Below are 24115 nucleotides of genomic sequence, written 5' to 3'. Positions count from 1 at the left end.
TGGGCAGGAACGTGTCCAGTGGTGTGTTTTGGGGTGTCTGTGACATTATCATGATTTTAGGCAGCCTCTCTGCTAAAGGGTGGGGCTGTATTCCTGTCTTGCTAGTTGTTTGGCATAGGGTATCCAAAACTGTAGCTTGCTGGTTGTTGAGTGGAGCTGGGTCTTAGCACTGAGATGGAGATCTCTGAGAGAGTTTTCACCGTTTGACATTACGTGGAGCCGGGAGGTCTCTGGTGGACCAGTGTCCTGAACTCGGCTCTCCCACCTCAGAGGCACAGGCCTGACACCTGGCCAGAGCACCAAGACCCTGTCAGCCACATGGCCAGGTACATGGGAAGTTCCTTGCCTTTTGGGAAGTCTGAGGTCTCCTGCCAGCATTCAGTAGGTGTTCTGTAGGAGTTGTTCCACATGTAGATGTATTTCTGATGTATTTGTGGGGAGGAGGGTGATCTCCACGTCTTACTCCTCTGCCATCTTGAAGGTCTCCGGGCCCTTTTCTTTGATTTTTAAGTCAAAGAAACAGAGCTGTCTTCACATTTTCTCAGGGACCCATAGTTTACTTACTGGATCCCACTCACATCACCCACCTAAAACCACTTTCACCCTTCTAAAATTTTCTGCCCTTCCTGCTACTTTAAAAAAATATACAATATGTATGTATGTGTACATATATTTTTTCTTGGTTATAAAGTAATGCTTGTCCATTATAGAAAATTCACAAAATATAGGAAAATATCAAGAAAATTAAAGTAAGTATCACCCAGAGATAACTACTGTTTACATTTGGTGTGTGTCCTTCTAGTCCTGATGCTTTCTTGAGCAGTCTTTTATCCTGCAGCCCCTTTTCTTATCTGACTATTCTTACTTTCTTAAAGTAACTGAGAATTGAGAGCTGGAATAGAAACTCAACAGTGCCAGGGAAGAAATGAACCAAATGCATGCTATTTAGCCTGTAATAGGCTGTGAGTATTTCTGGAGGACAGCTTGGTTTTCCTCCTCTTGTTATAATGGCTTATGACATGTGATAACATGCTTCAATCATCATTTCCTGATTCTCATTCTGAAGACGTTTTATTTAACAAATAATGAACAGTTCAAAGTCTAAGCAATACTGACTAGGAAGCACTATAAGTACTCTGGACTGTAAGGTGATAGAGTATCACAGTATCCCACAGCGCTTCTCTGTAACGCCTTATAATAATCATTATGAGGTGATCATTAACATCAAATCATGCCAGTCTAAATCATTTGAATTATTAGATCTTACCTCAGGAATCCAGAGCCCACAAGCACCCCAGCAATGCAGAGCAGGGCCACCATGCTGTTGACCACATTTGGGTTTTGGACCACACCAAGTAGCACAAGAGTTAGAAATTCACCAATTAAGTGGGGGGCCAAGATAGCAGCAGAGAAATATCCAAATCTTGCAGCCTCAGGGTATAAGGCCAGAGTCCTAGAAAAACATAAGGTCTTTAGTTCCTCTCCAAGGGTTATCATTTAAGAAAAATTCCACACTTGACTTCTGTGGATAAATCCATGGTGGTTAAGTGGGTGGGGAGAGTCTGCAGGGCAGGCCAAACTCCCCTTTGAAAGGCCTTTTCAGAACAGGGCCAACATTTGAGGCCATTTAGTTCCTCAAATTGTTTCTGTTGGCCCCAAGTCAATGGAGCCACCTTTTCCTTTTTACAGCCCCTCAGCTCTCACAGAAAAATACTAATACTCAGAGGATGGTCACAATCAACTGCAGTAAGTAGGGCTGAACTGTCCAGGCTTCTCCATAAGCAACCACATTCTGCCTGGCTGGCACTGCTCCCACCCTAGCTAGCCTACTACCCTAATGCTGAGGACTCACCCAACCTGCTTCTCAGCCCCTCCTTCCCTGAACCTCATCCTTGTTACCTGGGGTTACTGCCAGCGTGAAAACCCTTCACTGCTTTCATCCTCCAGTGGATTAGCCCTCCCCAGGCCTGTTCCATTCCATTCTTGTCTTTTATTCTACCAACCCCTTCCACTGATTTGACCTTCATGTTCTTGTAAACCAGCTACTCTATATCCATGCCCCTTAACCTCTTACATTCCTTTCACCAAATAACATTTCCCTGGTGATAGCACGTCCTCAACAACCCTTAGACATGGCTGCTCTTTCTTCCATTTGTAGAGTAAGTAAGAGAAGTTGGCATGTCTTACCCTCACCCCTCCCTACCACTCTTCAAGGCCATCTGCCTTTCCTCCTATACAAATCAGGAAGTTGGCTTATACTACTAATTCTCTGCCTCAAGGCAGTCCTCTGTGACTTTTAAGACATTTTCTCACCTTTGATGATTTTGTAGCTTTTAGACCAGGGTCAGTTTTGCACTCCTGTCCACCATCATTATCCTCAAGGTTTTTAACCTTGATAATCCATCAACACCAGTGCCTCCTAATTAGGTCACCTGATCAATTCCAGTGGCTCCACCCACCTAATCTTGATCACTCACTATGTCTTGGATTTAAATGTTACTTGTTACTCAAAACTGTTGCATGTCCAAGGTTTCACATTCTGAAAATGCCCCTTCTGATCATGGCCTCCTCCCGTCTCCCATTTCCCCAAAGCCCTCAATGCCTCAGATCCTCATCCCTTCTGCTATTCTTTGCCTTACCAATTCCCCACCTGGGGACCTTGCTCTCTCAATTAAGCTGTGCTAATTGGATCCATTCTGCCACTTTGCCTCAGCTGATTCCTGGACCCCTAATTCTTCCTCATTGCTTATTGGGTTCCAATGTCATATCCCATCATGGCTAATAAAAACTTCTACTTTAAACTACGCTGTCTTCCCAGGGAACTTCAAACTCTCTCCCCAGTGCTCAGCAGATGGATTTACCTCCCATTTTGTGAATTTCTATCTTTATCTTCCCTACTTTGCATCTCCTCTCTTTCTCCCTGTCTCTATCTCTTCCCCCATCTTTGCCAAGCTTTATCCTGTCTACTTGCATCCTTGGTACTATGTTAATCTGATTTTCCTATTTTTGCCTTGGTCTAATCTGGAAACTTGATCTGCGACTTACCCAACTTTTCTGTAGTTTCATCTACTCTCAATCTAATGGTTTTCCCTAATGGTCTTACTTACCGTATTGTAAAATAACCACTCCTTGAGTCTGGTAACCTTTTAAGCAACTGCCCCCTCTTTATCCTCTCCTGTACCACCAAGCTTCTCAAACAGCACCTGCTTCTCCCATCTCACTCCTTGTTCCCTGGTAAACCTCACTGGCACCCCCACCACTCTACTGAACCTCTTTTATGGAAGACCACCAGTGACCTCCTAAACCTATGCCTCACCTCCTTGAACCTCTGCAGTACTGAATGGGTTCACTACACCTTCGTGAAACTCCCTCCTCTCTTGCCTTCTCTGACACTGCCCGATCCTGCTTCTCTTTCCACCACTCTAACCACCTCTCTGCCTCTCTCGCCAGATTGCTTCCCTCTTCCCACCCTCTGGATGTGCCTCTTAAGGTATCACCCTCAGACCGCTTCCTCCCTGACATTCTCGCCTATAGAATCCATTCCCAGGCCTCTCCTCTCACTCCTCTTGCCTTTTCTTTCTGCACCAACCTATTGTGCCTCAGACTGACATCTCCTGTTGGGTGTCCTGTAGCATCCCAGATGCAACATATTCAAAACCAAATCCATTCTCTTTCCTCGCAAACTTGATAAGGATACCGTCCCCTTTCCATCCTCCCAGGCTGAAAACTCAGGCATCTCCATGACTCTCTTTACCCCCCAGCAAATCCATTCCATTTCTAAGTCCGTTCGATTCTACTTTCCCAGCATCTCAAAGTGAAACCCCCTTTCTGTTGCCACTGCTGCTGTCTTCACCAGAGCCTCTGCCTTTCCCAGACTGTTACCAAGGCTCCTCACTGGGCTGTTCAGCCTCTCTGCCCTAACTCTCCAGTCTGAGACGAAAGTGATGCCAGCCTCACCCCCGAGTCCAACACAGATGGGTCACTCCCTGGGGATCAAAATCCTCTACTATGTACCGGTATCTAATCCACTTCAGCCCCTTAGCCTGGCATTCAGCACCTCACCTACCAGGCTCCAAGGCTGTCAGTCATATTTTCCATTATTCCTTCCAATCCTCCTTTCCCCACGGCACAACTGAACTTTTTCTCTGGAAAGGTCTTGTGTGTTTTTGCTTCTGAACCTATGCTCCTTCTCTTTCTTCCCCTGAAACGCCCTTGCTCCTTTTCCATCTATTCAAATGTTGCTCATCTCTCAAGTTCTCCTTTATAAAGCCTCCAAGAGTCCCTCTCCCCATCCAGCCAAATGGACCCTTGGTCTCCTTTGTAATTCACTGTGATAATGAATGTGAGATGGGGAAGAGACATTCCCCATCGGTGCCTCAGCTTCCTCGTCTTCAAACAAGGATAATTAATAATGCCACCTTTATAGAATGGTGCCAAGGATTACATGAATTGATATATTTAAACCTTTTAGTGCCTGACATAAAAGCAAGTGCTCACGTGTGTCAGCCGTCTTTGTTATCATATTCCTCAGCACCGTGTTTGTGCTTCTTTATAATATTAATCTTACACTTTCTTGAATTAAAGTCATCTGGAGATTTATGTCCACAATCCATCATCTGAAATACTTTAGGGCCAGATGTGTTTTGGAATGTGGCAATTTACAGATTTGGGAAAGACTTCATTCACACTGTGTAGACCATGCTTGCTGCAGTGGGGTCTGGGACTCCACCTGTAACATATCTACTAAATAGGAATGTTGCTGTGGGAAAAGTACAATGAACCTCACGTTGGTTCAGATCGGATTTTGCTACTGAGTGAGTTCAAGTCTGATGTGCTGCTAAGAGTCAGAAAACACTCCGGCTTTCAGGGCCGTCTCAGTTCAGAACTGCAATCTTGAGGGCAGCCCCTTCAGTTTACTCCCCTTTAAATCCGCAGCTGCACCTGGCACTGTGCCTGGCACCTAGTAGGCATTCAACAAACTTTTGTATCATTGAATCAAAGTATTTACTACATTGCTAACAGCTGTGCTGCCACCACTAGAAATGATTATGCTTTTGTCAAAAAGAGTCATGACAATACTGAACCTAGTTTAAAACCGCCCTGTTTTCTAAAATCGTACAGAACTCTTTCTCACGGGCAGTTTTACAAATATCGTATGGTCTTCAAAATCAGTGCTTTGCGAATTCTAAAGTGCATATAAATCACCTGGGGGATCATGTAAAATGTGGAATCCAATTCAGCAGGGCTGGGCATGAGATTTTGCAGGTTAAACAAGCCCCAAGGTAACACTGACACCGGGCTTCGTGGGCCACATTGAGGAGCAAGGTTCTAAATTAACAAGGTTCTCAATTTCCAACCAACCTTGGCTTACTCAAAAACGGTCACTTAAAAAAAATCTGCTCCTGGATCATTTAGCCTAAACTAGACGGGCCTGTGGTTTACTTACATCACAGATCAGAGATTCAGCATGTTCCTGAGTGTCGGAGGATAAGAGGCTTCATCAAGGCCAGCAAGGAGGGCCGTGTGGTCCCTGCCATCGCCCTTGGTTGCGAGCGTCCGCCCTCTTGCTAACCAGAGCGAGCAGCTTTGCCTCTGTCACTCCCCAGGGTGACAACAACGTCTAAGAGTCTGCACAATAAGACCTCCTAACTCTTCATCTTGGAGCTCAAACCAGGCCCTCACTTATCTTCTACTTGTATTTCACTTGATTCATCATAATTATTCACATCGCATACCATGGGGTCTTTATACTGGTTATGGGTGGAAGCACCTGCCCATGAATCCAGTGCCCTGAAGAAAGACAGTGTCTCCAGAACCGCCTGAAGTCCTCTCTTGGAACGACAAGCTGGGCACCTTTCACTACTGGAATCACAGAATGCCGGATGATTCCCCCCATCTTTTCTTAAGGGAAAGCCAGAGGGATTAGGGAAGATACATCTCCCTATGACAACAAATAACTCTACACATTTTCAGATTTGCATCTGTAAAATGTTCTATGCAATAAAAAGCACTGTCTACAAACCATCAATCAAAACCCAGCATCAGGGGTGCTTCATGGTTCTCCAAAGCCCTCTTCCCATAGTCACTCTTGATTCCTCCACCCCCCGTCACCCCAGCCCAACCACGATGCCCCAGGTCGGTCAAATGAAACCTCAGGCAGCGGTGCCGCTCCAGCTCACAGCAGCCTGGGAGCCACGCTGAGCTGGGTGGACAGCCTCGCTGCCTCTGCACCTGGTCCCAGCTACTCCAGAGCCCTCCCCTCAGGCCAGGCCCCGCAGTGGATGCGGGACAGGTTATTCCCTGGTGCGTGTAGTCTTGCTGGTCTGCTCTCAGGTCCCGTGTGGCCCACAGTGGGGGGTTCCTCTCTTTGTCCTGTTTACCCTGGGGCTCTCCCTCCACAGGTCCCACTGGCCATCTGGGATCCCACCATCTGGGAAGCATGGCCCGGGAAAACTGAAGGCTTCTGGACACCCTCTTCCTTACCAGTAGCACACGCTGCAGAAGATCATGGTGGCAATGACACTGAAGGGGAGCACATGCAGCACGTAGGCTAGCAGCATCTGCCACTTCTGGTACAGGCCATCCTCGCTCTCCTGATCGCTGACGGCTCGCAACACAGGAACTGGGCATGGGAGGCAGGTTGCTGAACAGCCGGTCACCACACAGCTGGAGGAGGAGAGGTGCTAGCCCAGGCTGAACTTGAGATCTATCAGCACTGGATGGTGAGGACCAGCTGGGGCCCCCTAGTCATGGAGAAAAGGAACCTGACATCCATAGAACTATAAATACCCCCACCCCAGAAATCCACTCTACCTGAATTACAATAGGATTACAAAAGCCGTCACAATTTATTTCCGTCTCTCTAAAGTGGGGGGGGAGGGGTGTCACCAATTCAAGAACACACATGCAAAAGGGACACAAATGAGTGATGTGAGGCACTCTGTCCTCTTTTCTTGCAGGGTGTTGGCACAGAACATCAGGCAACTAGGTATTGCTTCTGGACTCCCACTGAGTTTGAAAACCAGGTGTTGGCTGTCCTAAAATAGGCTCCAAAAAGAACGTTAACAGTGCAAAGTTGGCCAGGCATCCGGGCCCCCATGGGCTGTGCCTCCTAATGGATAAGAGAAGATACCAGGGCTGAGCTTCTAAAAAACCCTGCCCAAACTCTGCTGCATCATCTCCTCATAACTTCATGCTTCCCTGGATCCTCAGAGACGCTCAGGGAGATCCACTTGGAGAGCTAATTCCCACTAAGGTGTTACTAATTCACGAGTTACCTTGTCCCAGAGAGAGAACCCGGAGGGGGCCAGGTTGAGCTCAGAGAAATACCCCTATAATGGTGGAGTCTTGCAAGGCGTCAGCTGGAGAAAGGAGATATTCAGGGAGAGAGAAGCTCCCGTGACCCCGGGGGCCCACCTCCGGGGCAGGGCACTCACACAAGTTCACAGCGTTGAGCATGCCCGTGTACGGGACGGCGCCCACAAACTGGTACAGGAGACCCACACGGTCCTGGATGGCGCCCTTTAGCACGTCGTTCTGGACCCGTAGAAGGAAGAAAACGATGAACAAACCCACGATCAGATTCTGAGTGAGACGCATAGTCACCGCCAGCTTATTTCTCATTAAGTTTCTCGTCACTCTCCTGAAAGCCAAACAACCCCGTTTTCATTGCTTTTTTTTAATGGGTGGACGTCTACCTATCTAAAATGGGGTGAGGCTCTTACCTCAAGAGAACACACAGTTTAGAAAGGGCTCCAGGAGAATCTTTGGTTTTGAAAGGAATCACTGGTAATGTTTTCAGGTGTTTTGTTCTTTCAATATCCTCCAAGGTTTTATGATACATAGCTGATTCTTTGTAGGCAGATTCAATCATCTGGACTCTCTTGTAGGTTTCTATTTCCCGTTCTTTGTTTTGGGTATCCACTGATGTCAGGTCCACTGAAATTTTTTTCCCACAAAAAAATGACCCATGTGTTTTTAAATGCACATATATACACAGTGACTAATAATATATGTTCCATCATTGATTTAGGAGTGCTAACCATAATACCTCATCTCATCAAAATAATACCTGTTGTTAATCCCCACCTATAAAATCAGAATATTTTAAAGCTACCACAGCAGGGCCATGAAGATCCTGATAGGCCTGTCTGGGAGAATTCAGAAGTTCAGCTAATTTTTCTCTGACAAAGTAGAAGTGCACCATTTCAAGAGAGATCCCCGGGACTTTCCTTGTGGCACAATGGTTATGAATCCACCTGCCAGTGCAGGGGACACGGGTTCAAGGCCTAGTCCAGGAAGATCCCACATGCCGCAGAGCAACTAAGCCCGTGCACCACAACTACTGAGCCCGTGTGCCACAACTACTGAAGCCCATGTGCCTAGAGCCTGTGCTCCACAACAAGAGAAGCCACCGCAATGAGAAGCCCGCGCACCGCAACTAGGGAAAGCCCATGCACAGCAACTAAGACCCAACGCAGCCAAAAATAAATAAATAAAATAAATAAATTTATTTTTTTTTTAAAGTGAAGAGTAGTGGTAAAATGTTTTAAAAAAAAAGAGATCGCCCACCTCATTCTGATAGGTCATCTATGGCAAGTTAATTGGCTCGGCCAAATTAATTTTTTGAAGAGTAAAAACACCAAAACAAAAGGAGAAATAAAACCCACGTGTGCTGGTGTCATCTAGGCAGAAATCTGAGAAGATAAAGTTTAGAAAACATATATGATGGGGACTGTGAAAGAAAAACTTACCATAAAAATCAAAAGGGTTTGAATGTTCGGGACAAGGGTAACCGCAGCCACTGAAGAAATGAAGCATCTCCACCGGTGTCCCGCAGAAAACCAGCTCTCCGCAGCTCAGAATGGCAATTTTATCAAAGAGCTGATTGAACGACAGACAGTGTTAGTGTGTAATCAGGTCACCACATCCTTATGGAAAAGAAGCCTCAAGTAGTCAGTCCTTTGACTCTCTCAGCCATACATCAGTACTCTTACTGCGGCCATCAGAACCTCTCAAAATGCATCCCTCTTCCTTCCAGCCTGGGTTGCCCCTGTGGGTCCTGCTGCCTCCCAGCCTGCACCCAGCATCATGTCTAGGATAGAGGACAGCTCATGGAACTGGTCAGAGGACCTATAGGTTTGAGGCCCCGCCGTGCCCCGGAATGAGTGACTTTGGACCGAAAAAATTTTTTTAAATCTCAGATCCTCATCTATAAAAGGCAAATAATAGCTCCCTAAAAGGATCCTAGGAGATCAAGGTGAGATTTTTGGGAAGGAACTCTATATGATTTAGTGGAAAAGCACAGACTTGAAAGCCAACTGGAATATGAATGCCAATTCCAGCTTTTTATTAACTGTGATATTGGCTCAATGTTGGATCATTTCTAAGTCTCACTCTTCCCCTCTGTAAAGTGAAAATGCTGGTACCCACCTCATAGGGTTGTTGTGTGGATTAAAAGAGCTAGTGTATAGAAGGTATTTGGTACATGATAGGTGCTAAAAGAACTGAGTTTCCATCCTTGGCCCTTCCCATCAGGATTGCTCTGGTTTAAGTACTAATCTCTACTCCGAGATCCCCAGCCTGGCACAGCTATACCCACCCTGGATGAGCTGAGCTGGAACAACAGACATCCCCCTCACCTGGAAGAGCTCGGAGCGGGGCTGGTGGACGGTAAGGATCACGATGCGGCCCCTGCGAGCCAGCTCTGCTATGAGGACAATGATCTGATTTGCAGTCACGCAGTCCAGGCCTGTGGTTGGCTCATCAAAAAGCATGACCTCTGCGGCAAAGGAAGGTCAGACATCTGAGTCACTGCCGAGCCTGGGCTCTGTGCTCTAGCCTCAGAAATTTGAACAGTTCCTTGTTGAGCTGTCTTATCCCATCCAAACAGTGTGCAGTGAGCAGTACTTTAGCCTGAGCCCAGGAGAAAGCACCTGACCTGGAAGGGCCCAACTCCCAGCTCCAGAGCACATCCCAGCCTGAATCCTTGAAGGGACAAGGCAGCAACCACGTCAGGCCTCTCGTGTGGCACTATAGACTGTTTGGGCTCCATCCAGGGGACCCTAACAGGGAACGAGGGCTGGCAGGCTGGCACCCAGGTGTTTCTAAAAGGCTGAGAGGAGGCTGGTTAAAAAGGCAAAATCTCACACATGGATAGACCTAGAGATTATCACAGTAAGAGAAGTAAGTCCAACAGAGAAAGACAAATATGATATCACTTATATGTGGAATCTAAAATATGACATAAATGAACTTATCTACGAAACAGACTCACAGACATAGAGAACAGACTCGTGGTTGTCAAGGGAGAGGGGGAGTAGGGGAGGGTGGATCGGGAATTTGGGATTAGCAGATGCAAACTATTATACATAGGATGGATAAACAACAAGGTCCTACTGTATAGCACAGGGAACTATATTCAGTATCCTGTGATAAACCATAATGGAAAAGAATATGAAAAACAATGTGTATATATGTGTGTGTGTGTGTGTGTGTATAACTGAATCACTTTGCTGTATAGCAGAAATTAACACAACATTGTAAATCAACTATACTTGAATAAATCTTTTAAAAAGACATAATGTCACTTCATGTCTAGCACTTTCCAACACCAACTGCGTCTTTGCACTGCAGAAAACTCTGACCTGTGAAACAAAGTCCGAGATGGGACAGGCATTTGGATTCTTTAGCGGGTTTAACTGTAGCTTATTTCTACCCAAAAGGTACAGGGTACTTTTTGTACCCTGTTCTTAAGAACATCCCTCTTATTTGTTCTGAAGAGCAGGCAGTCTTGGTCTACCCCAATGTGAAGAAAGTATCCAAATGTATCATGTCCTCTTCCAAGTGTATGTAAGTGGCAAGGTTTCCCCAGACAGTGGGGAGAATGAAGCCAGGCAGGAGAGGCAGGTGACTGGCTACCCCATCTTGATAGCCCCTCCTTCCAATATATATACTTTCTCATGTATCACTTAAAATCCTATTTTAATTCCTGCCGTTTCATAAATACTTCTAGTCATAGCAAAACTCACTGGCTTTCCAGAGTAGACACAGTGGTGCTGCTCTAGTAAGAAGTAAGGAGGGACAGGGCATTCATGGAAGACCCTAACTGAACATGAACACAAACGCAGTGCTTCCAAGTCCAACAGCTTTTTTGTACCTGGGTGATGGAATCGCATCAGGAACTACTTAGATTTCCAAAGAAACTGGGTCCCCAGTTTAAGAAACCTCAGTGACTTCAGTTCCCAACCAACCAAGCCCTTTCCAAATGGAGACTGTGAAGAAAGGGCTGAAAATGTCTGCAGACACATGGAAGATGACAGGCAGCAGCCAGTAGCAGTTCTGGGTCCCACTTACTGGGATCCTGGAGGAGCTGGGCTGCGATGGAGACCCGGCGCCTCTCACCATGGGAAATTCCCCCAAAGTTGTAGTTGCCAATCAGCCGATCTGCCACGTGGCTCAGACTCAGCTCTGCCATGACTGCCTCCACCTGTAAGAGACACAATGTCCAGGAAGGCTGGTCACTGCTGGGCTGTGTCCCGATTCATGGGCTGAGGATGGCAGGGGAGAGGCAACACACTTCCCTTGAGCGCTTGGGCCACTTCCAGACTCACCACATCCTAGGGAAAGCACGCCTATTACAAGAGAATCCAATTTGGTTTAAATCACAATATATGTATCAGATTAAAATAAATAATATTGACATGAATTTTTTTTCAGAAGTCCTTACAGCAACAAAAAACTGTTTCAACTTGCTTCAGGGAAAAGTCAGCAGGAAACTATGCAGATTTTGTTGGACTCCTGTTTTCAGATGCTACAGTCAGTCCAGCTCATAGAGAAACCGCCCCCTAAGGCATAGTTACAATATAGCTTATTTTTTTAGTCTTTGGTTTTTGAAACTTTATTATAATAAATGTTTTACGTGTAAAAAAAATCAATTTGGTTTGAACTAAACCTGGCTTCCCCTAGGTAACCCAAATAAGTCCTGGAGTCCCATGTGGCCCAATCTCACTGTGGTTTTGCATCAAATATAATCCAGCTATCAAAAGTAATTAAAAATAAAGCCAATCTTTATTGGAATCTCTTTAAGGACTTTAAAAGGAACCCAGTTTATAACTTACAGACACACTTTTAAAAATTTCCTTTTCCCTAATTCTCCTCACTCTGCTTATCTTATACCCTTCAGCTCCCTGAAATCCTCTGCTTACTACTCAACTCCCCAAAACAATCATCACTAAAAAAAAAATTCTTTACTGACTCTCTAATCAAGAAGGTTGGCCTTTTCCCTCCCTCTCCCTCTTTCCTTCCTTAGCTTATCTCCCCACCAGAGACCCTTTCAAAAATCGCTATTTCTGGTCCTCCCCTGACTGAGTACCCCTATCTGCATTAGGCCCTGGGGAAAGCAGAGAGAAAGAGACTGGGAATACTTATATATATGATAATGAGTTTTGTTCCCATACATCTCTAATGAGATTGTGTTTCTTTTATTTTTTTTTTTTTGTTTTTTTTTTTTTACGGTATGCGGGCCTCTCACTGTTGTGGCCTCTCCCGTTGCAGAGCACAGGCTCCGGACGCGCAGGCTCAGCGGCCATGGCTCACGGGCCCAGCCGCTCCACGGCATGTGGGATCTTCCCGGACCGGGGCACGAACCCGCGTCCCCCGCATCGGCAGGCAGACTCTCAACCACTGCGCCACCAGGGAAGCCCGTGTTTCTTTTATAATGAAAAAAAGAGGACTTCCCTGGTGGTGCAGTGGTTAAGAATCCGCCTGCCAATGCAGGGGACACGGGTTCGAGCCCTGGTCTAGGAAGATCCCACATGCCGTGGAGCAACTAAGCCCGTGCGCTACAACTGCTGAGCCTGTGCTCTAGAGCCCGTGAGCCACAACTACTGAGCCTGCGAGCCACAACTACTGAAGCCCGTGCACCTAGAGCCCGTGCTCCACAAGAGAAGCCACCACAATGAGAAGCCCGCACACCGCAACAAAGAGTAGCCCCTGCTCACCGCAACGAGAGAAAGCCCACGTGCAGCAACGAAGACCCAATGCAGCCAAAAATAAATAAATAAATAATTTATTTTTTTAAATACCCTATTAAAAAATAACAACAGCAAACTAAACTGGAGTAGAGGGGATGATTTATGGAACAAAGTTCCAGAGGAGACAGGGAGTGGGATCAATAGATGATGCTTTGACCAAAAGAAAGGGATACACCTGAAATAGATACAAAGGAATAAGGAGGCGGTTAGAAATGCATATGTAAACCAGTATGATTGTCTCTTCTTGCCATCAGAGTGGAAGGATTCTGGAATTGAGCTTCACTTGACATGGCAAGGTTTATGTGTTCACCAGTCAGGGTAGATTCCTGAGTGTCCCTTTCATCTGCTCTGCAACAGCAAGAAAGGAGTAAAGCTTGCCCCTCCTGGCTCAGAAGCAATGGACAGGGGAGACATTTACTTCATCTGTTTCAGATGTCTCTGGCTAGAAGCCTCTCCCATGTTTTGCAAACACTGCTGGGAATAGAATTCAGAGTCTTGGAAGGGACCACTGGGATCATCAATCCTCTCCATGCTATGTGATTTCACATAAACTGATTCATTCCTCACATCAGCTCCAGGAGAGATGCATTATTACTCTATCTATTATAGAACAGAAAACAGATCCTCAGACGGGTTCATAGATTACCCAAGGTCACACCATTAGCAAATGGCAGAGCTGGGACTGAGAGTAAACTGTGTGGGTTCTCGAGTGGTCCAAGAAGCACAAGGGTGGACAAAGCCTGCCACATCCATCATGGCTTTACGTTCAGGTTCGCAGAGGACAAAAGCAGATCTGCTGCACACTCTGCTCTGTTATCACAGGCACTTCCTTCTCCCTTAACTACTTTGTCGGGATTTTACATCCTGTGGACTGGATTTGCTCAGAAAGTACTCTCAAGCAGGGAGAACTTTATGATAGGAAACTCTGCAGGACACTTAGGGGCTGCCAGTGCCAGGGAGAGGGACCATTCACAGGGGGCAAATTTGCCATCAACCAACTTCAGGTACCTTGAATTTTCTAAATATTTATGCAAATATGTGCATTTTCAGGGGAAAAAGTTCGGTGGCTTTCTCGGATTCTCTCCCTGGGGTATGGGATGTAAATGGATCACTCTCTCAAAAGAATCTGCTTATGACTTCATTTCTCCAACTCAGATACCAATGAGATCCTCTCCTACCCATTTTAGACACAAAAATACTAAAGCAGGCAGACAGGAAGCCTACATAGGGGCTCACCTGTCACTCACTGTCAGGGCAGCTAAGTCATGTGAAGATGCCTGTGCCTCCCCGTGGGCCAAATTCCGACCTCTGTCTTCTCAGACCACAGTGAGGCCCAGGGAGGCATGATGGAGCCAGAGGACCTGGGTCCATGTCCCAGCTCTGCCAGTCCGAGGTGTGGGATCTTAATATCCTTGGGGGTCAGTTTCTTGATCTGAAAGTTGGAGATAACGCCTCCCTCATAGAGCTGATGCCAGAATGAGATGTGTGTGAACAAGGCCTGATGGATGCCAGCCACATACGAGAGCCCAGAGAATAAGCTGGTAGAATAGCAAGAACCTCGCAATGCCTTCTGAGCACTCTAAGGTAACCTCCAGGTAGGAACAGGGCTCTGTGGGGCTAATGGGCTTTCTTGAAGGTTCCTCTGGAGTGAAAGCTATGCTCCAACACGTCCAGGACTCTGAAACAGAAGAATGCCCTTTCCTGACTTGGCATGACAACAAACAAGCCTGCTGGTACTCTGGGCACAGTTCAGACCTGGCTGCACTGGCCAAGCCCTGTCTGAGAGTCCAGCACCAGGGACAAAGAGGAGTAACTCCCTGGTGACAGGCTCAGAGGTGCCTGATAAAAAGGGAGTAACCTACTGCCCCTTCAGCTGAGATGGAGGATTCCCTTGGAGCCTCAAAGGCATTAAAGGAAGGCTAGCTTTGGAGCCTGAAGTGCAGGTGTAATCTGTGTGCCCAGGAGGAACCTTCACTGAGGCCTCAGAGTGGTGAAGCCTCTGAGGCAGACGTCACCAGTGATCTCCGGCACCTCTGAGAGCCAGTTTCCCAGAGAACTGTGCCTGCTTCGCAGGTGGCACGTTGACCTGTCCTTGGTTGTATGTTTCCAGCCCAGACAGAAACGAGGCAATGTTTCCAGGTAAGGCCCCTGTGAGTTTACTCGCAGCCTCTTCCAAATCAGGTCCACTTAAAGAAACAGATTGGAACTTAGAGTTGACAATTCAATAGTTCCTCCTTCACCAACTGAATCCAGTTTGGATGAGGCACATTCAAGACGCCTCAAAGAAAGTTGAGAAAAATCTCAACAGGGCTGCAGGGCAACACACAGTGAGGAAAATAGCCACATCTGTTCAAACACAGAGCTCTCAGGACAGCGCCACCCAACAGAAATATCACGCAAGCCACATTTAGAATCTAAATATTTCAGTGGCCACATTTTAGAGAGTGGAAAGAAACAGATGAAATGAATTTTAGTGGTATAATTTCTTTAACCCAATACAACCAAAATATTTCCATTTTGACCAAGAATCAATATCTTAAAAATTGTTAATGAGACGTTTCCCATTCTGTGGTTCCAGACTAAGTTCCTGAAATCTGGTGTGTATTTTACACTCACAGCACATCTCAAGTAGGTCTAGTCAGTTTCAAGTGCCCCAAAGCCACCTGTGACTAGCGGCTGCCAGCGCAGCCCTTGACTCTTAAAGGGTGGAGAGCGAAGGGGAGGAAGGGGCAAGCGGAGGGACGAGGGGGTGCAAAGCCACAGCGGGGTGATCCCTTGGGTGGCCCCGGGGCGGTACCCACCTTCTTCTGGAAGAAGCCCTGGGAGCCGCCGCGGATGGCCAGCAGCGCCGTGTAGCACAGCGTCTCGCGGACCGTGAGGCTGCTCAGCAGAGTGTCGCTCAGCAGGGGAGGGATGTGTCAGCAGCCAGCCCCCTCGCTGGCTGCGGGTCCAGCGGGCAGCCGGGCAGGCGCCGGGGACGCGCGCACCTGCAGGACGTAGGAGAAGCAGTCCTGGAACTGCTCCCTGCGCAGCGCCCGGCCGTTCACGAACACGTCCCCGAGCAGGGTCCCCGTGCGCCGCAGCCTCCCGGACATGGCGTCCAGCAGGGTGGTTTTCCCCGAGCCTGGGAGGAGACAAGAGAAGGTCCTGGAGGAGGCCCTGCACGAGGCCTCGCGGGAACTTCCCGAGACCCTCGGTGAACCCGCGGTCCAGCCCTGACTTGTTCTCTCTTTGGCCGCATGGGACAAGCTCATGGCTGGAATGAGTCCTTCCAGCTTGTCTCCTCAATGAGAGGGGACAAGCTGTTTCTCTCCTCCATGTCAGGACTGGAGGAGCTTTGTCCTCCTGTTTGTTTGTTTTTAAAGCTGCTTGAGGCTGAAAAAGAAAATACAGGATCAGAATAAAAGGAAAACCAGGGTTCTTGGAAACGTTTGGATCCTAGGACATCTGAATTTGTTTCTGTGACCCCCTGGGATCCTCTGGTGGTTCCTGAATGTAGGCGACACCGCCCAGAGCCTCGCTGACTTAATCAAGTGTGGTCTGAGGCCGAACAGCCTCAGCTCCACCTGAGAGCTTTTGCTAGAAATGCAGAATCTCAGGCCCCAACTCCTAACCCGGATTCTGCTTTTTACAAGATCCCTGGGTAGTTCTCATGCATGTTAGAGTTTGAGAAGCACTAGCTTAGTGAGTCCTTTGGTTAAAACCAAGTTGGCCTCAGCCTACACTGAGAGCCTTGGGCATAATAACCCAGCTGGCTGTCGCTAAGGACTTGCCCACAGAGGAGGTGGGATGAACTAACTACCCTGTGCTGAGGTGACTGGAGGGTGAGGTTTCTCCTGGTTTGCTTTTTCTAGGGTTACAGTGATCCTTCAGGGTAGGACACCAGCTGGCCCTTCCCATACACAAGCTTACATGGGCCCAGAGAGTTAATGGAGACAGGAAGAGGAGTCACCAGGCCTTTCCTGACCAAGGCTTTTAAGCAGTTAGAATGAGTAACAGGAAACAGGCAGGAGGTTCTGGGCTGTCTGAGAAGATGGCAATAGAATTCTACTGAGGATGTGATGACTTGTGCAAAACCAAAGAAAAGACCTTTTGTTCAAATATTTTAAAGAAACCGCTGGTTGCTCTGAGGGGTGCAAAGATGTATAAGCCAAGCTCCTGGAGCAGTGGTTTTCTTATCTAACCCACGACTGACACAGCTCAGAGTCAGCCCCACTATGTTCAGGTAGAGGTCAGCGTGGGGAAGGGGGCAGAGTTTTTGTAAAGAAACAAAATGTGACCTCACTGGGGTTGTCTTTCAAAATGTGCTCTGCAGTGTCCCAGTCACGATATTAAGCCTTGTCTGTGGTTCTTCTAACTTCTAACGTAGCCTCCCTAGCCTCACATTTCTGGGATCCAATCTCAACTCTGACAGACCTTCCAAAGAGCCTGTCACCTGGATTCCAATTCCACCACTATCTCAAAACTAGCCTCCTTCTTTGTTGCCAAATCCAGTAGATGCTTCTCTGTATGTTGTCTGACTTCCCAGCAGCAGCTGGTACTGTTGCTTGCCCTTCTCTGTCAATCTCTCTCCCTTGGCCTTGAGGCCACCTCATCCTCTTGGTTCAATCCTGCTGGTCTGGCTGCTCCTTCTCAGCCTCTTGTGGGTGACCCTCAGGGTTCCTCTCATGTCACACATCCTCACTGCGCAACAGTGAGCACCAACTTGCTAGACAGCATGTGAGGGAGCCACTTTGGAAGTAGCTTCTCCAGCCCCATTCAAGCCTTCAGATGACTGCAGCCCCAGCTGACATCTGACTACCACCTCATGAGGGACCCCAGACAGAAGCATCCAACCAAGGCACTTCCAAATTTCTGACTTGTAGAAACTCTGAGAGATAATTAATGATTTTTATGAAGTCACTTAGTTTGGGGATGCTTTTTTAAACATAGAAAAAGGTAACTAATATTGTCCTTTTTTGAACATGTGTCAAATACCTATTAACTCATTAATGAGGGTACCAGCAGGATGACCAAAAAGGATTCATATCCTCATTCAAAAAAGGATATAAGGGACTTCCCTAGTGGCGCAGTGGTTAAGAATCCACCTGCCAATGCAGGGGACATGGGTTCAATCCCTGATCCAGGAAGATCCCACATGCCGCGGAGCAACTAAGCCCGTGTGCCACAACTACTGAGCCCACACACTGCAACTACTGAAGCCCACACGCTCTAGGGCCCGCATGCCGCAACTACTGAACCTGCATGCCTAGAGCCTGTGCTCCACAACAAGAGAAGCCACTACAATGAGTAGCCCGCTCACCGCAGCAAAGAGTAGCCCCCGCTTGCCGCAAGTAGAGAAAGCCCATGTGCAGCAACAAAGATCCAATGCAGCCAGAAAAAAAAAAAAAAAAGGATATAAGAAACTAGTATGTACAAGTAGTGAAGAAAAGAAGATTGGAATAAGTGGCAAAGTTAGATGCAAAAATGGCTAATGCCCTAGAATGTGACACCAAAGGGACGGGTAACAAAAGAAAAAGTAGAGAAACTGGACTTCATGAAAATTTTAAACTTATGTTTTTCAACCAAAGACACTATCCACAGTACAAAAAGGCAGCCCACAGAATGAGAGGAAAATATTTGCAAACCTTATATCTGATAAAGGATTAATATCCAGAATATATAGAGAGAACTTCTAAAACTCAACAATGACAACAACAGAAAACAAACAAGCCAGTTCAAGATTGGTTAAAGGACTTGAATAGACATTTCTCCAAAGAAGATACACAGATGGCCAATGAGCACATGAAAAAATGTTCAACATTACTAATCATTAGGGAAATATAAATGAAAACTACAATGAGATACTACCTCATACCCAACAGCTACAATTAAAAAAATAGAAAATAACAAGTGTTGGTTAGGATGCGGAAAAACTGGAACCTTTGTGCACTATTGCTGGGAATATAAAATAGTATAGCCACTGTGGAAAAGAGTATAGAGGTTCTAAATAAATTAAGAATAGAATTACCATATGATCCAGCAATTCCACTTCTGGATATATACTCCAAAGAACTGAAAACAAGGTCTTGAAGATATTTGTACACCCTTGTTCATAGCAGCATTATTCACAATAACTAAAATGTGGAAGCAATCAAAGTGTCCGTTAATGGATGAATGGATAAGCAAACTATGTCTCTACATACAATGGAATATTACTCAGCCTTAAAAATGAAGGAAATTTTGCAATATGCTGCAACATGGGTGAACAATGAAGACGTTATAAGTGAAATAAGCCAGTTAAAAAAGATAAATACTGTATGATTCCATGTATATGAGGTACTTTGAGTAGTCAAAACCATAAAAGCACAAAGTGTAATGGTGGTTGCCAGGGGCTGAGAAAATGACAGAAGGGGAGTTATTATTTAATAAGAATAGTTTCGGGACTTCCTTGGCAGCACAGTGGTTAAGAATCTGCCTACCAGTGCAGGGGACACGGGTTGGATCCCTGGCCCGGGAAGATCCCACATGCCGCAGGCCAACTGAGCCCGTGCACCACAACTACTGAGCCTGCGCTCTAGAGCCCACAAGCCACAACTACTGAGCCCATACACCACAACTACTGAAGCCCGTGCACTCTAGGGCCTGCATGCTGCAACTACTGAAGCCCACGCGCCTACAGCCCGTGCTCCACAACAAGAGAAGCCACTGCAATGAGAAGCCCACGTGCCGCAACAAAGAGTGGCCCCCACTCACCACAACTAGAGAAAGCCCACACACAGCAACAAATATCCAATGCAGCCAAAAAACAGAATGCTTTTAGTTTTACAAGATGAAAGGTTGTGGGGATGGATGGTGGTGATGGTTGCACAACTGTGTGACTGTATTTAATACCACTGAACTGTACAGTTTAAAATGGTTAAGAAGGTACACAAAAATATACTCAAAATAGCTTAAAGCCTTAAATACAAGACAAGACACCATAAAACTCCTAGAAGAGAACACAGGTAAAACGTTCTCTGACACAAATCACAGCAATGTTTTCTTAGGTCAGTCTCCCAAGGCAAAAGAAGTAAAAGCAAAAGTAAACAAATGGAACCTAATCAAACATAAGCTTTTGCACAGCAAAGGAAACCATCAACAAAACAAAAAGACAACCTACAGACTGGGAGAGAATATTTGCAAACGATTCAACCAACAAGAGCTTAATTTCCAATATATACAAACAGCTCATACAGCTCAATATCAAAAAAACAAACAACAATCAAAAAATGGGCAGAAGACCTAAACAGATATTTCTCCAAAGAAGACATACAGATGGCCAACAGGTACATGAAAAGATGCTCAACACGGCTAATTTTTAGAGAAATGCAAATCAGAACTACAATGAGGTATCGCCTCACGCCAGTCAGAATGGCCATCATTAAAACGCCTACAAATAACAAATGCTGCAGAGGGTGTGGAGAAAGGAAACCCTCCGACACTGTTGATGGGAATGTAAATTGGTGTAACCACTATGGAAAACAGTTTGGAGGTTCCTTAAAAAACTAAAAATAGACAACCTAAGTGTCCATCAACAGATGAATGGATAAAGATGTGAGATATATATATATATAAAATATAAATATACTCATACATACACACACACACACACACGACATAATGGAATATTACTCAGCCATAAAAAAGAGTGAAATAATGCCATTTGCAGCAACATGGACAGACCTCGAGACTATCATACTAAGTAGGACAGAGAAAGACAAAAATCATGATATCACATATGTGGAAGCTAAAAGATGACACAAATGAACTTATTTACAAAACAGAAACAGACTCACAGACATAGAAACAAACTTATGGTTTCCAAAGGGGAAAGGGGAAAGGGGAAATGGGGAGGGATAAATTAGGAGCTTGGGATTAACAGATACACACCACTATATATAAAATAAACAACAAGGGGACTTCCCTGGCAGTCCAGTGGTTAAGACTCCACGCTTCCACTGCAGGGGGTACAGGGTCGAACCCTGATCGGCTAACTAAGACTCTGCATGCCTCATGGCGTGGCCAAAAAAAATAATAAAGTAGATAAAATAAACAACAAGGACCTACTGTATAGCACAGGGAACTATATTCAATATCTTATAATAACCTATAATGAAAAAGAATCTGAAAAAGAACATATATATAACTGAATCACTTTGCTGTACACTTGAAACACGTTATAAATAAACTATACTTCAATAAAAAATAAAAATAAATAGTTAAGATGGCAAATTTTACATTATGTATATTTTACCTCAATTTAAAAAAAAAGGAAAGAAGGGTTAACGCCCTACAGGGCCATAGAACTGTGACCTTTGGGTTTATCCTCTCTAAATGGACAGAAATCACCTGTAACTAAATAGTCTTCTGCAAGGCAGCATGCAGCCTAGAGTCTAGGTCCTAAATGATCAAAAATAATGAGTCAAATAAAATTACCTTCCCCTGGAGTGTTGGTTGACTGTAGGCAGGCTTACATTATGCAGACCATTCTCTAGTGAGACTTTGAACACCTAAGTCATCTTTTGCCTCACTAGTAAAGATTTGATAAACAATACTGCTTTAGATGAGACACCAATGAAATCATGTTATTTTCTGAAAAACTAAGAGTAATTCATAGAATTAATTCATTTGCATAATCATTTATTCAGCAAATACTTATTAAGCACCAACGATGTGGCCAGCCCTCTCCTAACTGTTGAGGATACAGCAGGAAAAAAAAAAAAAAACACCAAGCTCCCACCCTCAGGGAACTTGCAGTCTACCTTGAATTCATGTTCAGTATAAAAGGATGGACAGTCATAAAAGCATGATAAGGTATCATCAGACACCAGCCCATGAGCCCCTAGAACAGGGGACTCCACCCACTGTTCTGCTGAGATGTGCATGAAGATGTACATTGGCCTGTGGGACACACTTCTGAGAAGTGGGTTCAATTCCTTGTTGTGCTGCATGCCACCCTTTTTTATCCTACACAAGGAAGGAAACAAGTGACACATTATTATAGGAATAACTCAGCTTTTCTTTTTAAAGAAGTATAATTATCAAAAGGAAAATTAGGATGACCCTGGATGTTATAGTACATGCATACAATTAGAAATGGTTAAAAATTGTAAAAAGAAAATAAAAGGAGGGACTTCCCTGGGCCCAGGTTCAATCCCTGATCAGGGAACTAAGATCCCGCAAGCCGCGTGGCGTAGCCAAAATAGGAAAAAAAAAAAAAAAAGGAAATCTCAGGGAAGTGTAACCATTCTCGCCAGTGAATTCCTTTTCATTTCATCTTAACAACACTACTGTTACCATCCAGCTGTCCCCCCACTGCAGCAGGGGAGTGGCTGTGGATTTAACTCCCCAGGTCGAAAGAGGCTAACCATGCTTAACTTTATCACAGACTTATATTGCACACCTCTGTTAAAGAGAGCAATGCAAGTGAAGACTGGCAGGAAGTGTCAACAATTTGCAAGCAAGAACTCCATCAAGAGGCTCCTGGGAAGCCAATTTGTCCGAATCTTTCAACCTTAAAACGTGCAGGATAACCTAGCGTAGCGGACCCTGTGATGTGCCACACAGATTCATTCCCTCTTCAGGGCCAATGCACCCATCCCCCCATAGCTGTGCATCCTCAGCTGTGACCTTCACAGGGCATTGCCCCAGCCTCAAGGGGCTGCCTCCCCGGAGGCTCCACCCTCCCCAGCAATGACTTGCTGATGCAGGGAAACAGGAGGGGAAGAATGAGGTGGGAAACGGGCACATAGATAGCCTCAGTGGAATCTGTGATATTTAACTCCTTTAAAAAAACAAAAAAGGATCTTAAGTAAATACGGTATAATGTTAAGATTTGATAAAGCAGAGGTTAAGACACGAACATTCTTTATTTACTCTCTATCTTGCCTGTGTGTCTGAAACATATCATAATTTTTAAAAGACCAATGAATATGGGGATAAATGGGCATCTTTGTGCTTATTTAATTCCTTTTCCCATCTCCAGGCAGGAAAATTGTGTTTACTGAGCACCCCTATATGCCAGGCACTGTGTTAGGTGCTTTCCAAACTGAAATATGAATTAACTTACATGTTCGGCAGGACTTCATTTTTTTCAAGGATCTTCCTAAAGATTACACGTTAGCACCAGGTTCTATTCACAGTCACACAGGCCATCAGATTTCATTCTAATATCAGACCTGTGGCCTCCTTGGTACAACGTGAACCTGTTTCCTCAATGTGGTGTTCAAATCAAGCCACAGACTCTTTCGAGTCCTCGTGGAGGATTTAGGGGACCCCCCCAGCTTACCTGAGCTCCCCAAGATGCACATGATCTGCCCACTCTCGACGTACAAGGAGACATCCTTGAGGATCTGCCTGGTCCACTTCTGTCGACGAGACGCGATGTCCCACCAGGGCCCCACGCGCTGGCTTTAAGGGAAACCCCGTGAGGGAAAGGCAGCATGGGGTTCTGGAAGGGTCCAGCCCCTTGTCCCCCAGCACCGATCCCAGCTCTGCCCAGCCCAAGTTGTCTCTGGACAGGCTCCTAAGTGTGTTTTAGCCTCCGTGTCCTCCTCTGTAGACCCTGGCAGGTAGTGACAGAAGATCATCTCTATAAAGCACCTGTCTAGCAGCTGCTTTGAACACCAGCTCTCTCTGGCTGGCTGGCAGATGGCAAACAGGACACTGTTAATTCCTTCGGTTGACGCTGCGTTCCTTCACCCGGTTTCATTACACCTCATGCTCCCAGCACCCCCGTTCCCCAAGCGCTCGCCATCCAAGTAGGGAAGGCCATCAACAAGGGAGACACGGGGGGAAGGGGCATAAAGCAGGGGAAGGGGGCAGAGCACAGCTGCTGCATCTGTCGTTTGTCATAGCTTCCAGTCCTGCTGTGGACAGAGGGGCTGTTCACCATGGCCCCTCACTTCCCTCTGGCAGCCCTTCCCCTCTCCTCTCTCTACCTCCACCCACTAGAGAAGGAGCCCAAGCCTCCATGCATGCCCCCCCTTAGTGAGGAAAGCCAGCAGAGGGCAGGGAGGCCCACTCACCTCAGGCCATGCCTGTCCCTGACCACAGCTCAA

General features: G+C 46.1%; 1 protein-coding gene across 1 annotated transcript in view; it reads right to left on the bottom strand.

The window, feature by feature from the left end:
* The window catches only part of ABCG5 (ATP binding cassette subfamily G member 5), a 37296-nt gene that overhangs the window by 11830 nt on the left and 1351 nt on the right, over positions 1-24115 (bottom strand). The window contains exons 2-11 of the mRNA XM_049696010.1: positions 23344-23465; positions 16020-16158; positions 15836-15932; positions 11356-11488; positions 9642-9781; positions 8754-8883; positions 7725-7938; positions 7437-7642; positions 6484-6622; positions 1268-1453 (exon numbers count right to left, since the gene is read on the bottom strand). Of these exons, the coding sequence (XP_049551967.1) occupies positions 1268-1453; positions 6484-6622; positions 7437-7642; positions 7725-7938; positions 8754-8883; positions 9642-9781; positions 11356-11488; positions 15836-15932; positions 16020-16158; positions 23344-23465 (1506 nt within the window). The remainder of the gene's footprint in view (positions 1-1267; positions 1454-6483; positions 6623-7436; positions 7643-7724; positions 7939-8753; positions 8884-9641; positions 9782-11355; positions 11489-15835; positions 15933-16019; positions 16159-23343; positions 23466-24115) is intronic.

Source organism: Orcinus orca, chromosome 13, assembly GCF_937001465.1.
Source record: "Orcinus orca chromosome 13, mOrcOrc1.1, whole genome shotgun sequence".
NCBI classification, from domain to species: Eukaryota; Metazoa; Chordata; class Mammalia; order Artiodactyla; family Delphinidae; genus Orcinus; species Orcinus orca.
This window is presented reverse-complemented; position numbering and strand designations above follow the sequence as displayed.